At 39.7% G+C, this 21,073-nt stretch overlaps 1 protein-coding gene and 1 pseudogene across 2 annotated transcripts; one reads left to right on the plus strand and one right to left on the minus strand.

The window, feature by feature from the left end:
* Positions 1 to 4,829: 4,829 nt before the first annotated feature.
* LOC133655030 (RNA-binding protein with serine-rich domain 1-like) lies at positions 4,830 to 11,165 on the minus strand. 2 transcript variants are annotated; one of them, XM_062054931.1, is made up of 6 exons: positions 9,983 to 10,146; positions 9,774 to 9,908; positions 9,449 to 9,551; positions 5,225 to 5,378; positions 5,005 to 5,146; positions 4,830 to 4,923 (listed from the first exon to the last, which is right to left on the minus strand). In XM_062054931.1, the coding sequence occupies exons 1-6, from the start codon at positions 10,144 to 10,146 to the stop codon at positions 4,830 to 4,832; spliced, it is 792 nt and encodes a 263-aa protein (XP_061910915.1). The 2 variants fall into 2 exon arrangements, with proteins under 2 accessions (XP_061910915.1, XP_061910913.1); XM_062054929.1 differs by adding an exon at positions 10,438 to 11,165 and having other exon boundaries at positions 4,904 to 5,146; positions 9,983 to 10,129.
* On the plus strand, positions 10,927 to 12,560 carry LOC133656144 (solute carrier family 2, facilitated glucose transporter member 11-like; annotated as a pseudogene).
* The last annotated feature ends 8,513 nt before the right edge of the window (positions 12,561 to 21,073 follow it).

Genomic DNA, 21,073 nt, shown 5'->3' on the forward strand with positions numbered 1-21,073 from the left:
AACAATATAATGCAAGAACAATACCATACAAACAAAAACAAGAAAAACTCCTGTACTCTAACAACAAGACGAGACAAAACACACACACACACACACACACACACACACACACACACACACACACACACACACACACACACACACACACACACACACACACACACACACACACACACACACACACACACACACACACACGCACACACACACACACACACACACACACACACACACAGGCCCAAACACTCTCTGACCATACACCTCTCTCCCATCGCTCTGTGCTGAGGGCATCACTCTCTTTCCTCCTCGTACTTCTTCAGTATTTCTTTTTTAAACAGTGTTTTAAATTGAATCATGTTAGAACACGTTTTTAACTCGTCCCCTAAGTTGTTCCACAGAGTGACTCCACGCACTGAAATGCACATTGATTTTAAAGTTGTTCTAAATTTAGGCAAATATAATTTGTTGTTTCCTCTTAGACGGTAACTATGGTGAGCATCTATATCCTGGAATAGGTTCTGTATATTGGATGGTAGAGAGTTTTAATTAATTAAATTAAATAAAATAAATCATTTATATAATTGCCGAGCTCAAAAAAGTTTTGAAAAAAAAATGGAATATGTCTCCACTACTGCTGACATACGGACTGTGCACAACAAAAGTTATCTTGGCATGACTGCACATTGGATCGATCCACCTGGCGCGAAAATAGGAAAAGCAGCCCTGACATGCAGATGTTTCAAGGGCAGTCATACATAGGATAATTTTGCAACTGAGCTTGACAATATCCACTCATCCCATACGGCATATGCCACAAAATAAGCTCAACAGTCCCAGACAATGGGTCCAATTTGATAAACACCTTCAAAAAGTACCAGCCAGTGTAGGAAGATCAATCTAGTGATATGTAGATGTGCTTTGATCAAGTTTTTTTTTCCTGGTCTCAAACTGAGTTTCGTTTGGGATTTGCATTTTTTCCTCCTTGTCCTCTTTCCCCATTGTGGAAGGGGCGTGGTCCACGCGTTCCCTGCGGGCAGGGTGTGTGCAGGTGCCGGCCATGAAGCAGCAGACAGGTGAGTGGCTATCTCAGCTGGAACGAGTTATCTAATCACCTGTCTCTTTATTAGCAGCGTCGGAGACCATGAGGGGGGGGAGCAGAGAGTGACGGTGAGTGAGACGGCAAGCAGAAGAAAGACCAGACGGCTGAAAAGCACATGAGAAGAGAAAGCGTGAGACTGCTGAAAAGCGCAAAGACTTTGAAAAGAAAGATAATAAAATACTGTTGTCACTCTGCATCCGAGGGGAGTGACTGTGTACTGTTGGTCCCAGAAGAACCCAGTGCCAAGAAGGCTTTCACACCCATTTTTACCATTTTTCCTACCTTTTTGCAGGACTCAATCAATCTTTCTCTTTGTTCTACCCTGTAACTGTATGTCTGTTTTTTAATGGGTTTGTACTTTAAAACCCATTTGCAAAACACTGGTGGTGAGTATAATAATGGTTTTTGGAACACACAAATTAAACCGTATTTCATGTACTGATGTTGACAACCGGTTACTGTCAAGACCAGAAGCTAAAACCATATAAAGAAGTGCTACAGCAAAACCCACAGAATTATGGAATAAGGCTAGCCGCTCAGCAGTAACTGCAGAGGCTTTGGACGATGTCATTGCAAGAAAATGTTTAGTCCTTTGCACTACAAGATGGAATTATTTTTATGATGCCCTGGTTCGCATCCGTGAAGTCCCTATCATCGAGCAGAACACCATCCCCTCCAGGTTTCGGTTTAAAACCATCACAGAAGGGTAGCATTACTTCATCAAGGGGTGTGGCACAGGCATGAAGCCTCAAATCACAGCGTTAGACATTCTGCAGTGAGAAGACCACTGTTTTCATGGCACACTCCTACCAACACTTGAGAAACTGTTACACAAGACCCTGGAAGAGAAGAGTTGCCTGGAAATTTTTGTTGAACTTCCACAGGCCATAGTCATGGTAGGTAATAAACATTAATAATAAATATCCATCCATCTTCTTCCGCTGATCCGAAGTCGGGTCACGAAGACAGCAGCCTAAACAGACTTCCTGCTCCCCAGCCACTTCCTCCAGCTCTTCCCAGGGGATCCCGAGGCGTTCCCACTGAAGCTGGGAGACATCCTATCGACTTTGTCCTGGGTTTTCGCTGTGGTCTTCTACCGATCGGACGCACCCTAAACACCTTCCCAGGGAGGCGTTCTGGGGGCATTCTGACCAGATGCCCGTACCACCTCATCTGGCTCCTCTTGATGTGGAGGAGCAGCGGCTTTAGATTAAAGATTAAAGTACCAATGATTGTCACACACACACTAGATGTGGTGAAATTTGTCCTCTGTATTTGTCCCATCCCCTTGGGGAGCAGTGGGCAGCAGCGGCGCCGCGCCTGGGAATCATTTTGGTGATTTAACCCCCAACTCCAACCCTTTGTTGCTGAGTGCCAAGCAGGGAGGTTATGGGTCCCATTTTTATAGTCTTTGGTATGACTCGGCTGGGATTTGAACTCCAACCTACCGATACTCTGAGCTCCTCCAAAATGACAGAGCTTCTCACTCTATCTCTAAGAGAGAGCCCCGCTGCTCGATTGAGAAAACTCATTTTTTCCGCTTGGACCCATGATCTTGTCGTTTTGGTCGTAATCCAAAGATCATGACTATAGGTGAGGATAGGGACATAGATCGACTGGTAAATTGAGAGCTTTGCTTTCCAGTTGAGCCCCTTTCTCACCGCGACGGACCGCTGCAGCACTGCAGATGCTGCACCGATCCACCTGTCAATCTCACGATCCACTCTTCCCTCAATTGTGAACAAGACCCCAAACTCCTCCACTTGGGGCAAGATCTCCCCCCCATACTTGCCAACCCTCCCGATTTTTCCCGGGAGACTCCCGAATTTCAGTGCCCCTCCCGAAAATCTCCCGGGGCAACCATTCTCCCAAATTTCTCCCTATTTTCACCCGGACAACAATATTAAGGGCGTGCCTTGATGTCACTGCCTTTAGCGTCCTCTACAACCTGTCGTCATTTCAGTATAAATTAAGGAAACCTATAATTTGGATAAAGCTCTGGGGGCAGATATTTTGAAGAATTTAACGGTAGTGCGATTACTTTCCCATGTTGTTTTGTTGAATCTTGCACTGATTACAAATTTGATTTGTATATATTCTAGGAATGTATTTATTTATTTATTGCATACTGTGTTATTAAACTTTTAAAAGAGATACAACTGTTTCCATTGATATATCTCCAAGGCATCTGACTCACTTAACATACCATGTTGGAAAGTTCAATTATTTATTGTTAAGCAGAAAATCAGGATTATTCCAAATAGGCGTAAATTGGCAGGGAGTGAGCTGGGACTCTAAATATTTTCAAAAATTCCCACCAAGCTGTTAAGTAGTGCATATATTAATACTTTTAAAGCAGTTGTGTTTTCGGAGAATTTGGCTAATAAAGGGCAAGTTAGAAATTGGGATTTCATGGCTGAGTGATTGTTCAATATCTAACCATAAATTATATAATAAATTGGGATTGATCCATTTGAATATGTATTGTACTTTATTTGCAAGGAAGTAATTTAAAAAATTGGGAGTTCTAGATCCTAATATTTCTTGGGTTTTTGTAATGTTATAAAGCTGATTCGTGCTGGTTTACTTTTCCAAAGAAACTGATTGATGTGTAAGTTTAGTGATTTAAACAAGATTTGAGAAGGATTGGTGGGAATCATTTTCTCAGTCAAAACCCTTCCCATCAGTGAGATGTTCAGTTTCTTTCAACGTGCTAGATCAATCAATTTTAAGATTAGTGAGTAATTCAAGTGATTCGGATCTGACAATGTGGAAGCAATATTGATACTCAGGTATTTAATTTTCCCTTTGCGCAGTAGAATCGATGAGGTGCTCTGAAAGTCTGAACTAATAGGTGACACAGTAGATTTGGACCAGTTGATGGAGTAATCTGGACTAGAACTGAATTTATCAATGAGTGAGATTGTATCTTGAAGAGAAGAATGTGGATTTTGGAAGAAAAGCAATACATCATTAGCATAAAGGCCTATTTTATGAACACATCGGATTTAGCATGAGCTTGTTAGCATTAGCATTCTGTTCACTCGAATTGAGGCTAATAACTACACAAATGGAGTGTCAAACTACTTTTACAATATGTAAAAGTCACAAGGCCTTAAAAATGTGGGTGTTTTACATGAAAGTAAATTAAAGTAATATAATGTATGAATGGATGTATTACGTGTAATATATTTGGGAGGGTTGTAATCTTTTTATGGCTGTTAAGTAGAGGAGACACGGACATTAGCATTGATCTACAGGAGCCTTATTTTTCAATTCACATGTTAGCAAATGCGCCAAAGCGCCAATTTCGGTCCTTCAACAATCGCTATTTATTCGGAATCAAAATATATATTCATATATTACATATAGCCTATCATTTGCGCCCTATTGACAAGTGATGCACCAAAAATTTGGTGTTGTGATGATAATATTCATTTCCGCTGGCGACTGCGTCTTTCCGGCGTACACGAGTGACGTAGCTCACCCAAAATCAGATTCCAGTCACATACAAGTAGGATTGCGGTTAGACTGAAATCACATTTGAAAAGATCAGTCCAATCGGATTCTAAACTACCACCTGATGTGGCCTGAATCTGATGCCAAAAGATCAAATTTGAAGCACTTTGCAGCGTTTAGACTGGCAAATAATCAGATCTGTGTCACTTCAGAGCAAAAAAAAATCTGATTTGGTGTGCAGTGTAAACCCTCAGTTGGGTAATACTGATCTCTAGCGGGAGGAGTTGGAACTGGAACGGGACCGGTGTTGACGGCGACCAGGCGATCCGGACATGCGCCGGACTGGTGAGCGTCGCCGTGGAGACCTATAAGATGAGAAATATATTAACAGGAGAGGCGGAAGCAGTAGTTTTCTGTCCAGCACCACCAAGACACTGCAGTTTCACCTTCTCCTCATACGAGGCGGAGTGCGTCGCCACAGCTGAGGTGGATGCGGCATCGTGCGGGGCGGGGACAGCCTCCTAGCAGGTGTGCGCGCCCTTGGTGTCAGGACAGCTATGACTGTTATCTCCTGACCATCAATCTGTCCTGAAAAGATCCAACACAGAAAACATCTTTAGCATCCATTCAACTTCCTTCTGGGTGACCCACCACACCGTACTGCACCTCCATCCATGTATTTAAGTGCTTGTTCTGCTTCTTTAGAGTTCTCAAACTCGATGTACGCGTAGCCTTTGGACAGATGAGGGTGAACACGGTTCATGGGCATGTCAATCATCTTGATCTTGCCATAGGTGGAGAACATTTCCTGGAGGTGCTCCTTTAGAAGGCAAAGACACTTCTAAAATCAGTTTCAAGCTTTTTAAAGAGAAATGTTTTCCAATTCCTAATTATTTCTCTACTACAGCTTTACACATGCTGTATCTGCCATGCAGAGGAGTCGTGAGGAGGGGTAAGTGGGGATGTTGTACCAGCCCCGAGCCTTTGTAGTTTTATGATTTTTTGACATAAATGTTCAAATGAAATTAATATTGCAGTGAAAGTTCAATAATAAGTTTGCTTGAATCAAATAAAAACGTCTGAGACTACCTACTTCCTTTATCAAAAATACGAAAGGATTCATTAACCAGAAAATCAAGCATGAACTTAGTTCATGCTCGGTTTTCTGGTTAATGAATAATTTTGTATTTTGTATACTCAACACAGATCTTTAAGCATTCACAGTCAAAAGCAGCATTGTGGAAGGATGAGGTGATGGAAGAAAGGAATATAATAGAATTTCATTGTCATTGCTCTTAAAAGTACAACATTATGTATTTTGTACAACCCGTCCAAGCACAACAGGAAGACTGATAGGTCACCCCCTGGCGGTGCCCTGCCAGTAGTTGAACTTTTGCATCACATTGCACATGACCGTGGTGCATTCAAGGGCCCTCCATTAAAGTTACAGATTCCTAGAAGATGCACTAATTCTAATATAATCATACAAAAAAGAATGTATTATTATGATTTGTATTATCCACTGATAATCCTATGTGAATCTGCTAATCTTTGCTTTACACTATGAAGTAAACGGAAACTTGACATATGTACAATCATATTTAAGTGAATTATTACCAGAGGTGGGACCAAGTCATTGCTTTGCAAGTCACAAGTAAGTCTCAAGTCTTTGCCCTCAAGTCTCGAGTCAAGTCCCGAGTCAAGACAGGCAAGTCCCGAGTCAAGTCCAAAGTCAAGACTGGAAAGTCTCAAGTCAAGTCACAAGTCATGCATTTTGAGTTTCGAGTCCTTTCAAGTCCTTTTAACCACAGACTAATATTTTTACACAGATTGTGTATGCTTTTAAAACGTTGTATTTATTTATTAAAACAAGTGCATTTGAAATAGCAGGAAAAAAAATAGTGCTGACATTGCAATTCATAATAGCACCATTAACCAGTCATTTTAATAGTGTAAACAAATTTAAACATTTAACTCATTCCTTTACAGAATAAACACATTTGCAAAAACAAGTGCAACTGTACTTATTTGTACAAAAGTGTTAACATTGTATGTCCATGGCATATTGCATTGTAACTACTTCCACAGCAGTTTCTATTCTGTTCTTACCTTATCTCATTGATCTCATCTCATACTGTATGTGTGTTTATGTGTGCGTACACATGAAAAACATAACAAATACATGAACATAACAATGAACAGAGTTGTACTTTTTAGATGTCAGGGCCCTATGCAATATGTACACATATTCTTAATATAGTATACATTTTAACTGACCTTTATTTGACTATGTTTGTCTTTTTGTAGGTGGCTAAAATACGCGGTGCTGCTGACCGCCGTCTAACGTTACGTTATTGTGTGTGATACATTGACTAACGTAACGTTATGTGTAGGTACCTCATGCAACCCTGCTTAAAAAAAATCACTTGACAAAAAGTATGAATAAGGTAGCGAACTGCAGTGGACGCAACAGATTGCCGTGTTTGCAATGACGTTATAACCACAGACATCTTATAAGTAGACGCAGCATTGGTTACTGTGACCCGAGCAAATTGCATCTTGAAGTGGTGATGAGGAGCCGGCGAGCAGCCTAAACTGACAGTTGACAGGTAGAAAACAAAGATGCCGGGCTGGTGTTCAGCGTTTTCCTGCTCAAATGAGCGGACTGTTGAAAATAGGAATCGGGGGATTACTTTTCACAAGTAAGATTTAACATTAATGTACTATTGGTTGTATTTTATGAAAATAACATTACCACAGAGTTGAGAAGGAGCAAAGATCTTCAATATTTGTATGTGAAAATCACAAAGAAATCTTTTGGGGGAGGATGACGCCCCTAAAGGGGTTTGGTTTAGAAACTTTCAGCCCCACCTAAAACAAAATTCACCAGCCGCCACTGATTATGATGCATTCTCATTTTAGGCAAAATATAAGACAATACTTTCTTAACAGTATAATTGTAACCAGGAATAAGTCTTCAAGTAACAATATTCAAATACTAACATTGTTGGGTAAAACAGCATTTGGTTTTATTCTGAATCCAGTGAAACAGATTGGTGGTTTTAGCTGATATGAAGACTTTCAGGTGTTTATATATGTTTAAGTATTTGGCAGATGCTTTTATCCAAAGCGACATACATAAAAAATACATATATAACAATCACTGTAAACATGATCATTTGAGGGAAGAATGTAATACAAAATATAAATACAAAGTGTCAAGACAGAATAAACTCTCTGCTGCTGCAGCAACAGAGATACAGTCTATAAGATATATAGATATTTAATGTATTCATACATTGTTTATGTAGGATATACACATGTATATATAACCTAATCATATTGTTTCTTCAATTTAAAAATAGCTGTCCGTTTTTTTCCCCTTTCTCTGGGGATTATATTCCCAGTTTTGATCTCGGACGTCTGGTCACTTATAGCATATAAGAATATTATATTACTGTTAAGCAAACTATGAATAATAAAACACGCCGAAACATGTGTCCTTTATCATAGCTACACGTATGACAACAAAGCGCGTGAAAATCAGTGGTATTCAGTAAGGTAAGATGAATTAAATGTGCTGACAGTTCATTGCTCCTGCCAAATGAATTGCACTAGTGGAGCGGATCACCACTCCAAGATGGCGGCCCCGCGTCTCGTCTGCGCCTGTAGGCAGTAGCGCTCCATGCTGCGTACCCTTACAAGATGTCTATGGTTATGACGTTAGCAGTGAGTTTACAGCCTCACTGATTTAACTACACAGCAAATAAAAGTCATGTTACTTAGCCAATAAACGTTAGCTTACATTCAAAACTTACCCTTCTTTGTGCATCTTCAAATGTCGAACGAAGTTGGAAGTTGTTACGGCTCCGTCTATAATATTCGAACTGCATGATTTGCATAGGGCTATTCGTTTTTTGTTGACCGAGTCGTAGTTTTAATACCCGAACGAAATTAACTTTGGCATAATTGTTTCTCACTGCCGCATTGTTTGACAATTCTTCTTCATTGGTTGTCCTGCAATTTGATTGGATGAGAGCTGTGTGATGAAAACAGCGTAGATCTAATTTGATTGGCTGTTGTACTGAGAGCACACCAGCTGACAGGAACAACACGCTGATAGACACAGACGAAGAAAAGGAAAAATACGGAGCGGCGCGCTCCCAAATAACTTTTTAATCTTTGGGTTTTGGGGAAAGTAGCAAGTCATGTCAAGTCAAAAGGCTCAAGTCCAAGTGAAGTCACAAGTCATTGATGTTAAAGTCTAAGTCGAGTCCAAAGTCATCAAATTCATGACTCGAGTCTGACTCGAGTCCAAGTCATGTGACTCGAGTCCACACCTCTGATTATTACTCTAAATTGAATTAATGATCTTACGTTTGTATTCTGTCCATTTTACATATAATTTGTTGGCACGTTTAAGAAATAAAAAAACCAAAAAAAAAACCATTGTTTTAATTATTAATGGGGTTTATAAAGATATGTTTAAACTATGTTAACCGCATCTTCAAAACAAAAACTAATTAATTTACAAGTGTTTTAAAAAGCTGGTTTCAATCAAATGCATGCAATAGTTAGCTTTCTAGTGCATGTAAACATACCAAGTGTGTGTGTATGGGGCAGCAACATTAGGTTTAGAGTGGGGTCAGGGGCCCTTCAGGATCTGGTGTATCAGGGGCCCAGAATTTGGTGTTACGCCCCTGGACAGGGTAAAGGTAACTCAACGGAATCAACATTCGTTCTTAAGGCTTTATGTGTTTTTTTTTTAACCATCATGATGCTGCCTTAGAATACTAAGTACTAAGACTTGTATCCTTTGCATTTTTGTGTGGTGTTATTTGGGTCTTTCTCAGTAATATACGAGAGGACTTTGGTCTGTTTAGGCCTCACCTTGATTACATTTCTTGTCAGCCGGCCCAGGTAGACCTTGGTGGGTTTTGGAGTGGGACTCCTCTTTCGACGTCCTCGATCGTCTTTCCTGGTCGATTTGGACCTACATTCAGGAAATGTTTAGTACTGTTAGTATGTCTGGTACAATGTCGTACCAATGGCGTGTCAATTTAAGTGGACCCCGACTTAAACAAGTTGAAAAACGTATTCGGGTGTTACCATATAGTGGTCAATTGTACGGAATATGTACTGCACTGTGCAATCTACTAATAAAAGTTTCAATCAATCAATCAATGCTGAGAAACAGTTAAGAGGAATTCTCTACTTTGAGCAGGAGTGTTGTTTGTTCTGCCGCTGACGGCTGGGGCTTGGCAAGGATGACGAAGAGGATGGGCTGGAGGAACCTGAGTTGGAAGAGCTCCCACTGGATGAGCCGGAACTAGAACCTGAGCTACTGGAACTGGAATTGGGAGAAAATTAGTCTTCAATGCCAAAATCTTCAAATTTAACAATTGAATTTAAAGTAGATCTGACCTGCTGCTCCGACTAGAAGCACCAGGTCGTGTTCTGTTTGTCGCCCTGTTTCGCTCTTTATCAACTACATCTTTCAAAACTCCAGCTTTCTGTTTACCTCGTTGTTTACTCCTGTCATCCTCTTTCTTTTTGGTTGGCGAAGGTGTCCTGGAGAAAGTTTCCATTTTGATGATGTGGCGTGAAAAAAAAAAAAGCAGGGGCCAATAAAGGGACACAAATAACTATACTGGCACAAATATCCTTTATTTGATGGCGTTCATCTGCCAGTTAGAATAGCAGACAATGATGACGAATTACGATTAAACCTTTGACAAACTTTACCATACCTTTGACATTCGTATTAGCATTGCAACAATTTAAGTGTGCAAAACAAAAGTGACTGCTTACTATTACATCATTTGTACTTGTATTTGTTCCACAAAGGACAAAATAGAAACATAGCGACGGTTACTTACATTGAGTCTCCTTTAAACGGTGCAACAGTAGTCGCATGATTATGACGTAGGCACTATAGTCAAAGCCAATCCGGATCCAGACGCAGGTTATGTGACGCAAATATATTGGTATGAAGTAATCCCTCCATGTAGTCTACAAGGAAAACACACCGTTTCTAAATTATTAAATACATCTTCTAACTAAACCACCACGAAGAGAAATAGTATGTCAGTGTTAATGGAATTAGGATTAAATATAATTAGGCTTTTTTTTTTTTTTTTTTTTAATTAAAGTGGACAAAATGTTTCTGACAGCTACAGTTGAGGGAGTATTACAACCGTAGCTTTCCATGCGCCAATGCGGATATTTACATTGCAATAAATCCAGGTTTGTTATCAGAGACCATTTTCACGTGCTGTTAAAGATAACAGGTCGCTAGAGTGATATAAGATATAAATACTAATACAAACCAAATGTGCTTCTCTTTAGGCATTACAATGATGTTTACCATGACAGTGGCTTGCTACAGTGTTGAGAAAAGGAATTTTAGGAAACACGCTTTGTGCTCTGTTTGTTAACTTTGACTCTCGTGAAGTGAATAGGAAATACAGAAGGAGAAGAAACAAGTGACAGAACAACTGCCCTGACTGTGTGCTCAGCTGCCATTGGAGGCACCTTCCAGTATGGATACAATATTTCCATTATCAACGCTCCAACCAGCTACATCCAGACTTTCATCAATGATACATACACATCACGCTGGGGTACAAGCTTGGAAGCTCCTCATGTGACTCTGGTGTGGACTCTTATTGTATCTGCTTTCCCGCTGGGAGGTCTGCTCGGGGCCCTGCTAGCTGGCCCAATGGCTGTCCACTTTGGGCGGAAGAAGTCTCTGCTGTTGAACAACTCATTTTTGTTCGTAGGTGCGGCTTTGGTTCTTCTGTGCAGGGTTGCACGGTCATTTGAGATCATCATCTTCGCTCGGTTCCTCGTGGGGATTAATTCAGGTGTCAGTATGAATGTCCAGCCTATGTACTTTGGGGAAAGCGCTCCTAAACACCTACGAGGAGCTGTGGCTTTTTCCTCTGCTGTTTTCACTGCTTTTGGGATTTTCATGGGTCAAATTGTGGGACTGACTGAGGTGTTGGGCACACAGCTTCTCTGGCCCTACTTACTCGCCAGCAACATGCTTCCAGGCGTGATCCAGATGCTTACATTACCCTGGTTTCCCGAAAGCCCCAGATATCTGCTCATTGACCGCGGTGACAGGGAAGCATGCGTCCAAGCCCTTGAAAGACTCCGTGGTGGCGTGGCTCCAGTTTTAGAACTACAGGAAATGCTTGAAGAATGTCAGAGGCAATCAAACGCTGGATCTGCATCTTCTGTTAAGACACCCTGTTCCCTTTTTAAAGAGCGTGACCTGCGATCCCAACTTAGAACGGTCATGATGGCCAGTAGTGCCATGATGCTTTGTGGCAATGACTCCATCTACTTCTATGCATCTTACATCTTCTTTGAGGCAGGCATTCCTGCAGATAAAATCCAGTATATAACCATTGGAACGGGAGCATCTGAACTGACTGCATCGATACTGAGCAACCTCCTAATTGAGCGAGTGGGCCGGAAGGGTCTTCTAGTAGGAGGCTACACTCTTATGTCATGCTGGACTGTAGTCTTCACAATAGCCCTCACACTCCAAAGACAAGGAGTGAATGGGATGTCCTACCTCAGCATGGTGTGCGTTTTCTCCTACATCCTTAGCTTCGGTTTAGGTCCTGCAGGTGTGACCGGTATTCTACCAGCAGAGATCTTTGACCAGTCGGCCAGACCTGCAGCGTACATGGTCGCCGGATCGCTAATGTGGCTCAGTCTGTTCCTAGTGGGAATGTTGTTTCCCTTCATCGTAAGCAATCTGGGGAGCCTTTGCTTCTTGCCATTTTTGGTTGTGTGTTTAGTTTCAGCTGTGTTTCTGGGGTTTACGTTCCCAGAGACAAAAGGCAAGAGCCTGCAGGAGATTACGGCAGAGTTTGATAGAAAGAATGGACGGAAAGAGGAGGGGGTCATGAAGGTTCACAACGAGATGGGTGAGATCAGCTCCTTCTCTACCTTAGCAGAAGATCTTGACAATAAGAACAGTCTCTGAAATCAGGGTAATTTCTGTACTTCTATTGAAGCGATGTCTAGTTTCTCAAAGTCTATGCATATAAGTGTTTGCTGCATTTCAACCAAACTTAGTTTTGTGACCTATAGTATATATTTATATAGAAGTAAAATACTATAGTTTCACCTGACTGACACACCCACAACGTGAAATTACATTTACTTGAAATATTAAAGAAGCTTCAATTGCATGTTTTAAATTATTGTTCACTAAATATGTAAACCCCTGTACTGTATGATGTTTTACCACAGTATAAGCAGAGTATATATACAGAGACTGTATATTCTTAGCACCTTTGAAAGTGTTCACTTTCAGTTTTTTGCTCTATTTTTCTGTTCAATGTTATTCATGATTCAATTTTGTGAATTTAAACTACATTAATCATGCTATGTGCACCTAGAACGTGATTCTATTACTATCGCTGGATTTTTGCCAACAATCGTACCAGATTACTATTTAATTTCATGGATGCAGGTTTGAAAAATAGCCACTAGATGTCTCTGTTGTATTGCCTTTTTCTGGTAATCACTTTGTCAAAGACACATTTCCCAATACAATTCAATAGATGCTGGCTGTTAAGGCACTTTCTGGACATTTCATGTGTAATTTATGAAAAGGGACAAAATATTCTCAAGGATTTAAAAATGTTTTTGTTATTCAACATGTAGAAACATTAAGGCTGCAGCTAACGATTATTTTTCTATCGATTAATCTATAGATTATTTTTTCGATTAATCGATTAATCTATAGATTTTTTTTCTTCGATTCATCTATAGATTATTTTTCCTTTTACCGATTATTTTTTATTTTATTTTATTTAAAATGAAGATGAAAAAATAAAAGTAGGCCAGTTTTTTCAAAAGGCATGGCTTTTATTTACAAAAAAAAAGTATGGCCACTCAGTCAACATTGACAACAACATGACAAAATATTCTGTAACAATGTAAACATTTAAAACTTTTAACATTTAACAAAATTAAAAGTAGCTTATTTGCTTTTTAATGTGCAAATATAAAAGTAAACATCCAGTGCAAATCTTAATATTCTGCAATAGTATAAGCATTTCAAAAGTAAAAATATTGCTTATTTTGCTTTAAAATGTGCAAAAATAAAGATAAACATCCAATACAAAAAAGGGCAAAACGAAATATTCTGTAACAACAGTGTAAACATTTCAACAAAAGTGAAAGTATTGCTTATTTGCTAAAATGTGCAAAAATAAAGATAAACATCCAATACAAAAAAGTGCCAATCTAAATATTCTGGAGCACTGTAAACATTAAGTATTGTTTTTAAAATGTGCAAAATAAACATCCAGTCCAACACAGTACACAATAACCAATTCTACTCATTCCAGTGAGTGACTAACAGTTGTAATGAAGAAAGGTTAGCATGTCTACTTGCTTTGCTTCTTTTCTTGTTTAGAATATTCAGAGCAGCTGAAAATAGGCGCTCAGAAGGGGTCGATGTGGCTGGAACTGAGAGGTAATTAGCCTTCACCTCAAACCAGGACTGCGAGCGAGCTGAGCTGCAGTTTAAGTTTCTAGTAGGTCAACGGGCTCATAGTGATGTTACTAGTAGTTGACTGGGAGGTGTTTATTATCATTTGGGGAGAGTCCGCTGCCTGATGCTCACCTGCTAAACACCTATCTGCTCCACGCTGAAGCGCTGACTACATGCGCTATGAATACGCACTGCTGATTGGCTGATAATGCTTCGTGTGTACCAATCAGATGGTTGTGTGGGTGGGACAATGCTGCGTGTGTACCAATCAGATGGTTGTATGGGTGGGACAATGCTGCGTGCTGAGACAGAGGCAGAGGAGCAAAGCAACTTGTTAAGACTTTAGCAGCTAAAGTTAGCTTTAGCTTAGAAACTCGTTCGGTACACCCCCGTACCGAACCTAAAGCCCCGTACCGAAACGGTTCAATACAAAACACATACCGTTACACCCCTAGCAGATACAAATGACACATTCATGTTTTTGTGTAATGATGACAACGTATGCTAACGCGGACGATTGACTAGTTGATGGTTGATGGTTTTCTTTTCAAATGTTCGTTCATAGCCGTTGTGCTGCTATGATAGGCCATTTCCGCTCGACACAGTGTGCATACAACAACATTATTAGGCTGTGTATTGAAATACTCCCACACTTTTGACGACTTTTGGCGTGCGTTTTTCCCCCCTCACTCGCACAGTCTGCTTTGCGCTCCGCCATGACGGTAGTGTGACGTAAATATGCGACGCGTCGACGCACAAAAACGGCGTCGACGTATTTACGTAACCGATGACGTCGACTACGTCGACGCGTCGTTTCAGCCTTAAGAAACATATTGCAATTCAAATTCTTGTAATTTATTTGTTCATGTCTCTCCAAAGAATGTATGTACTGATTGCAAATCCTTGTTAAATAGGGTTTGTGTTCCAGGATGATAAAGCTATATTTATTTTTCTTGACCTAATTAAATTATAAAAATATTATATTGTGCACAATTAAAACTGATTTACAGCTCCATTTTTTCATGACTCTTCTGACACTGCTTCCCCACCTCTTTATGTATTCCTATTTCCCATTAAGACTGTTACAAGTGCACAGCAACCTCAGTGTGTTACACCCCACACACGGACAATAAATAGTCTGCATTAGTAAACTTAAGTTATATGTTCTTTTCAAGGCACATGTGCCACTTGTTGCTAGGCAAACTTCATGTGGCCCAATCGCAGCTCACTTTTACAATATATCAATTTGTACAGCACTTATTAGCATTCATGCATTTTTGACAACTTGGAGCAAAGTCATTAATTGTCCGCACACAACAGAGAAGGGACAAGGAGAGTTGGCAGTCCCCACTACAGCACCTAGATGGCCTATGTAACGGAGTTAAAATACACCTTTGTTATTTATTATATTTTTTTTGTGAATTTTATCTCCAAATAGTTCTCTTTTCTGCTCGCCTGTGAACGGGCAGTTTGATATATTTTTGTTCCTCCTGAGTTCCTGTAGTCCTCCTGGGTTGTGGAGCCCCTCCCTTTTCCCCTCACAGAAAAGTTTCACATGGCTGAAGGTGAGTCTCGGGAGGAGGCTTGGTTTTGGTGCCAGGAGGGCGGAAGTAAACCAAGGAGCGGTGGCTAAACAATTGAGAGTATCCAAATCTTCTTGGCGGTTGTGCATAAGCTGTTTTGTGACTGGATCGAGATGGAAGGGGATAGTGATGGGATGTATGAGGAAGGTATGGACGTGGATAGGACTAGAGGGGAGAGAGGAAAGAAGGGGAGTGGAGGGCATGAAGGAAAATCGAGTGCTAAAAGAGTACCGGTACACGAAGAAGATGAAGAAGTAGAAAAGAGGAAAAAGACTATGGAAGATAATTACAGGATCATATATACATTTAAATCAGGTCAAGACATGAATGACATAAGTTTAATGACACTGGTTAAGGTAGGCTGACCATATTCTGAAATCCCAAAAAGAGGACACATATATGCGTGCCAAGGCGGGCAGCATGCCAAGGCCGGGACTAGGTGAAAATTTGCCAACGATACTCGAACTTGCTTTATAAATAATATATTTTTTTAAATAAAGCATTTTTTCTCCTCTGTTGATAGCAGTGTTGGCACTAGGAATTTTCAAAATGGGGTCCCAGGGACCCCATCAAGTCATAAAAATGGGGTCCCACAGTAAATTTTTGGGGTCCCGCTTTTTTGTAAGCGTTTTGAAAAAAAAATGACAAATGTACGCATTATCCTGTCATATCTCACATTCTATATTGTGTTTTGATAAAAGGTTGTCATAAACGTTACTTAATTCATTGGGGGCGTGGCTATTTACAGCTAGAATTCACCAACTCGAGTATTATACACACACACACATATATATATATATATGAAATACTTGACTTTCAGTGAATTCTAGCTATATATATGTATATATATATATTTATTTTATTTACATAGAAAAAAATAAATAAATACTTGAATTTCAGTGTTCTGGTGGCTATCCACTAGATGGCAGTATTGCCCTGTTTAACTTCTCCGTTCATGATGAGTATATCATTTCGGCCACCGTGTTCAATGGAGAAGTCTGTTCTAAAAAATTTACAGGCAACATACACCTTCCCCTTCAAACTGTCCTGGATGAACTGAAATTCTTGTTTCCATTTTTTTTGGAACTTGCAAGCGTATTTCTTCATCTTGCTCGTCGACGGCGTCGCCATGTGATGTCTGTAATTTTCTCGTTCTTCTGCTTCGTCTCCTTGTTGTGTGCGCAGTTGTGCACTCTAGTCTCTAAAAGCCCTAGATGTTATGACGTCATTGGGCAGGCAAGCTGTTTATATTGTGGGAAAACGGACGTGAGAACAGGCTGTCCCCACTCAGTCTCAGGTCCGCATTGAGCTGGAGGGGGCGTGGCCTCCAGCTCCTGCTGAATACCGGGTGTTTGTCGGGAGAAAATCTCTGCCGGGAGGTTGTCGGGAGAGGCGCTGAATACCGGGATTCTCCCGCTAAAAACGGGAGGGTTGGCAAGTATGGTCTCCACTCACTAGCCCTCTCGCTCTCTGTCTCTGCCCCTCCCTCACGAATGTTGCTACGTGCGCGCACCTTCAGTTTTTTTTTAACCCCTTCTTAACTTAATCCTGGACGTACATTGAAAATACACGCAACCCTAACTCAAAATGCCGGACATTTGAGGCATTTAAGAAACCTCGCCCGGACACCCCCGCAAAAGAGGACATGTCCGGGGGAAAGAGGACGTATGGTCAGCCTAGTTAAGGGGTTAAAGAACGACATCGGAGAGGTGGAGATAGCGAAGGTGCTCAGGGACGGACGACTTTTGATTAAATGCAAAAATGGAGAGCAAAAGAGTAAAGCAATGCGGTTGCAAAAACTGTGCAATAAGATAATAAAGGAAAAAATGGAAGTGGGAGAACGAAAGGGGGCAAGAGGAGTAGTGACAGGAATCCCAAAAGGTGAAAATTTAGAAGAATTGAAAAGACAAATAAAAGGGGGTACTGTCAAAATGATGACAAGAATGATGGCATTCAGAAATGGAGAAAAGACGGAGAGCGAATCTGTACTAGTACATTTTGTCGAGGAAGTCCTTCCGCAAAGAATTATGATTGGGTTTTTAAGCTTTTACGTTAGAGCTTACGTCCCACCCCAGTACGCTGCTTCAAGTGCCAACGCTATGGGCATATAGCCAGTGTGTGTCATGCTAAGTTGAGATGTGGAAGGTGTGGAGGGGAGCATGAATATGGACAATGTGGAGATAATGAACTGGTCAAGTGTTGTAACTGTGGCGGGAATCACACAACAGCGTATGGGGGATGTGTCATTAGGAAACAGGCAACAGAAGTACAGCAAATCATAGTAGAAATAAATATTACATATGCAGAGGCAGTTAAAGTAAGAAATTAAGAAAGTGCAGAACAAGATAGAAGTGAGAATAGTTCAGAACAAGACAGAAGTGACAATAGTTCAAGTAATAAAAAACAAGAGGCAACAAATACAGGACTTTCCATGGACAAGCTAGTTGTGTTCCTGGCATATGTCATAAACTGCACAGAACAGGCAAGAAATAAAACTGAGAAGATCAAAATAATTGTCAAAGCAGCAGCAAAGTTCTTAAATTTAAAATAACTATCTTCGGAACAGGTACAAGGTGAACTACAGAGAGTAGACGAGACAGAGTCATGTTACCACAATCCAACGCCATGTTGATTGTTCAGTGGAATGCCAGAAGTTTAATAGCAAACGGACAGGAACTAAAGGGATATATTAATAATATGAAAAATAAACCACATATACTATGTATTCAAGAAACCTGGCTGAAGCCAAAATTGAGCTTTATAATAAAAGGATACATAACAATACGTAAAGATAGGAATGATGGGCAAGGAGGAGGATGTGCCATATTTATTAAAGAAGACATGCATTATACAATATTAAAAGAAAAACAAGAACTAGAAATAGTAGGGGTAGAAGTATGGAATAATAAAGAAAGATACAAAGTGCTAAACTTCTATAATCTGTGCAAGAAATTACAAATTCATCAACTAGAAACAATAGTCGAGCACTGGAGTGGCAATATCATTTGGTGTGGTGACTTTAATGCACATAGCACAATGTGGGGTGAAAGGAATGACTGGAATGGGGAAACATTTGAAGCATTTTTGGAGGAAAAAGAACTGGTGTGTGTGAATGATGGGTCAGGAACAAGGTTAGATGTAGTCACGGGTAAAGAAACAGCAATAGATTTAACACAAGGGTTAGCAGGAAAGGTAGAGTGGGAAGTAAATAAAGACAGCACTATAGGAAGTGATCACTACCCAATCTTCATTCACATAAACATAAACCAAAGGACAGAAAGCACTAAAATAGAAGGAAGATGGAAGTATAATCACTGTGATTGGGGACAATTTAGGGAAAGTTCCCGACATGACATTAAAGGAAGTGGATATAAATCAAGATATTGAACAACTGAATACAGATATTACAAAATGCATAATGGAAGCAGCCAAAAAGAGCATACCAAGGAGTAGTATAGGGAAAAGAAGGAAGATAGTGCCGTGGTGGACACAAGCATGCACAGACGCAATAAAAGAATGGAATAGAGCATTTAGAATATTGACAAGAACACATAATTTCCAAGATATGATCCAATATAAAAAGCACAAAGCTAAAGTAAGGTACGTTATTAAAAAGACAAGAAAACACTATTGGAGAACGTTTTGTGAATCATTAAATAGAACTACTCCTTTAGGCCAAGTGTGGGGAATGATCAAGAAAATGTCAGGGATCAGAAGTGAACATAAAAATCATGTGATGAAAGATGGGACACGGTGTGTGGTAGAAAATAAAGAAAAAGCAGAACTTTTAGCAAATACATTTGTTAAAGTGCACAGTAATGATAATTTGAGAAATGTAGAAAAACAAAAGAGAGAGAAAACAATTAGTTTAAATATTGGGGAAATGATGGAAGACAGTGATAACAGTTTAACCAACATTATAGATATGAAATTTTCTTTGAATGAAATGGTTCGAATATTGAAAAGGGTTAAAAATACAACACCAGGAAAAGACCAGGTGAGTTATCAGATGATCGAAAACTTAAGTAGCATTGGCTAAGAAGTGGTCTTGAAATTATATAATAGGATATATGAAGAAGGAAAATTACCAGCAGAGTGGAAAGAAGCTGTAATAATTCCACTATGCAAACCATTGAAAGATCCGGAAGAGGCAGGTAATTATAGGCCGATAGCATTGACCTCAAATTTGGGCAAAGTAATGGAAAAAATGATTAATGAAAGACTAGTATATTATTTAGAGTCAAAAGAAATAATAAAAAACTACCAAAGTGGATTTCGCAAAGCAAGAAACACAAACGACCCAGCAGTGCAGCTGGAAGAGGAAATTAGAAAGGGACAAATAAATAAATAAAGTATAATTGCAGTATTTTTTGATATAGAGAAAGCTTATGATATGTTGTGGAAACAGGGGTTGCTGATAAGACTAAATAACATTGGGATTAGAGGGAAAATGTATAGATGGATAAAAGACTTCTTAACAAGTGGAACAATATTAGTAAAAATAAAGAATGAATACAGCAGAGTATATGAAGTGGAAAATGGGACCCCGCAAGGGAGTATAATAAGTCCAGTATTATTTTCAATAATCATAAATGAAGTTTTTAGTGAAGTGGAAGGGTTAGTGGATGTGGCACTGTTTGCTGATGATGGAGTGATGTGGAAGAGAGGTAGAAATACTAGTCATATAGAAAAGAAGATTCAAAAAGCGGTAAATAATGTTTAAGAATGGGGAACGGCTTGGGGTTTAAGATTAACTGTTGGAAAGACAAAAGTCATACATTTTACAAAGAGGAAAGTACAAAACAAGCTCCAAATTAAACTCTATGGAAAAAATATAGAAGAGGTACAAGTATTTAAATATTTGGGAATATGGTTTGATAAAAATATTAACTGGTCAACCCACATCAGCAAAATAGTGGAGAAAAGTAAAAAGGTGTTAAATATAATGAGGGCTTTGAGGGGTAAAGACTGGGGGGCTGATAGGCAGACATTGAAAGCAATATACATCACTTTAATTCGATCTGTTATTGATTATGGATGCATTATTTATCAATCTGCTTCAAAAACATTGCTTGAGAAAATAGACAGGATCCAATCACAGGCTTTAAGGTTATGTTGTGGAGCTACTAAATCAACCCCAGTTGCAGCATTACAAGTAGAGATGAATGAAAAACCTTTAGATATGAGGAGAGATCAACTGTCAGCAGTTTATTGGGCAAACTTAAAAGGGTCCAAGCAAGGACATCCAACCCATCAAGTGCTACTAAACTGCCAAGAAAAAGAGAAGAAAAAAATGAATAGTTTCAGGTGGATAATAGGAGACATATATAATAAAGCTCAAATTGATAATATTAAAGTTAGCCCTACAGTACCAATCCCCGCAATACCACCGTGGATGTATGAAAACCC

Source organism: Entelurus aequoreus, linkage group LG08, assembly GCF_033978785.1.
Source record: "Entelurus aequoreus isolate RoL-2023_Sb linkage group LG08, RoL_Eaeq_v1.1, whole genome shotgun sequence".
NCBI lineage: Eukaryota > Metazoa > Chordata > Actinopteri > Syngnathiformes > Syngnathidae > Entelurus > Entelurus aequoreus.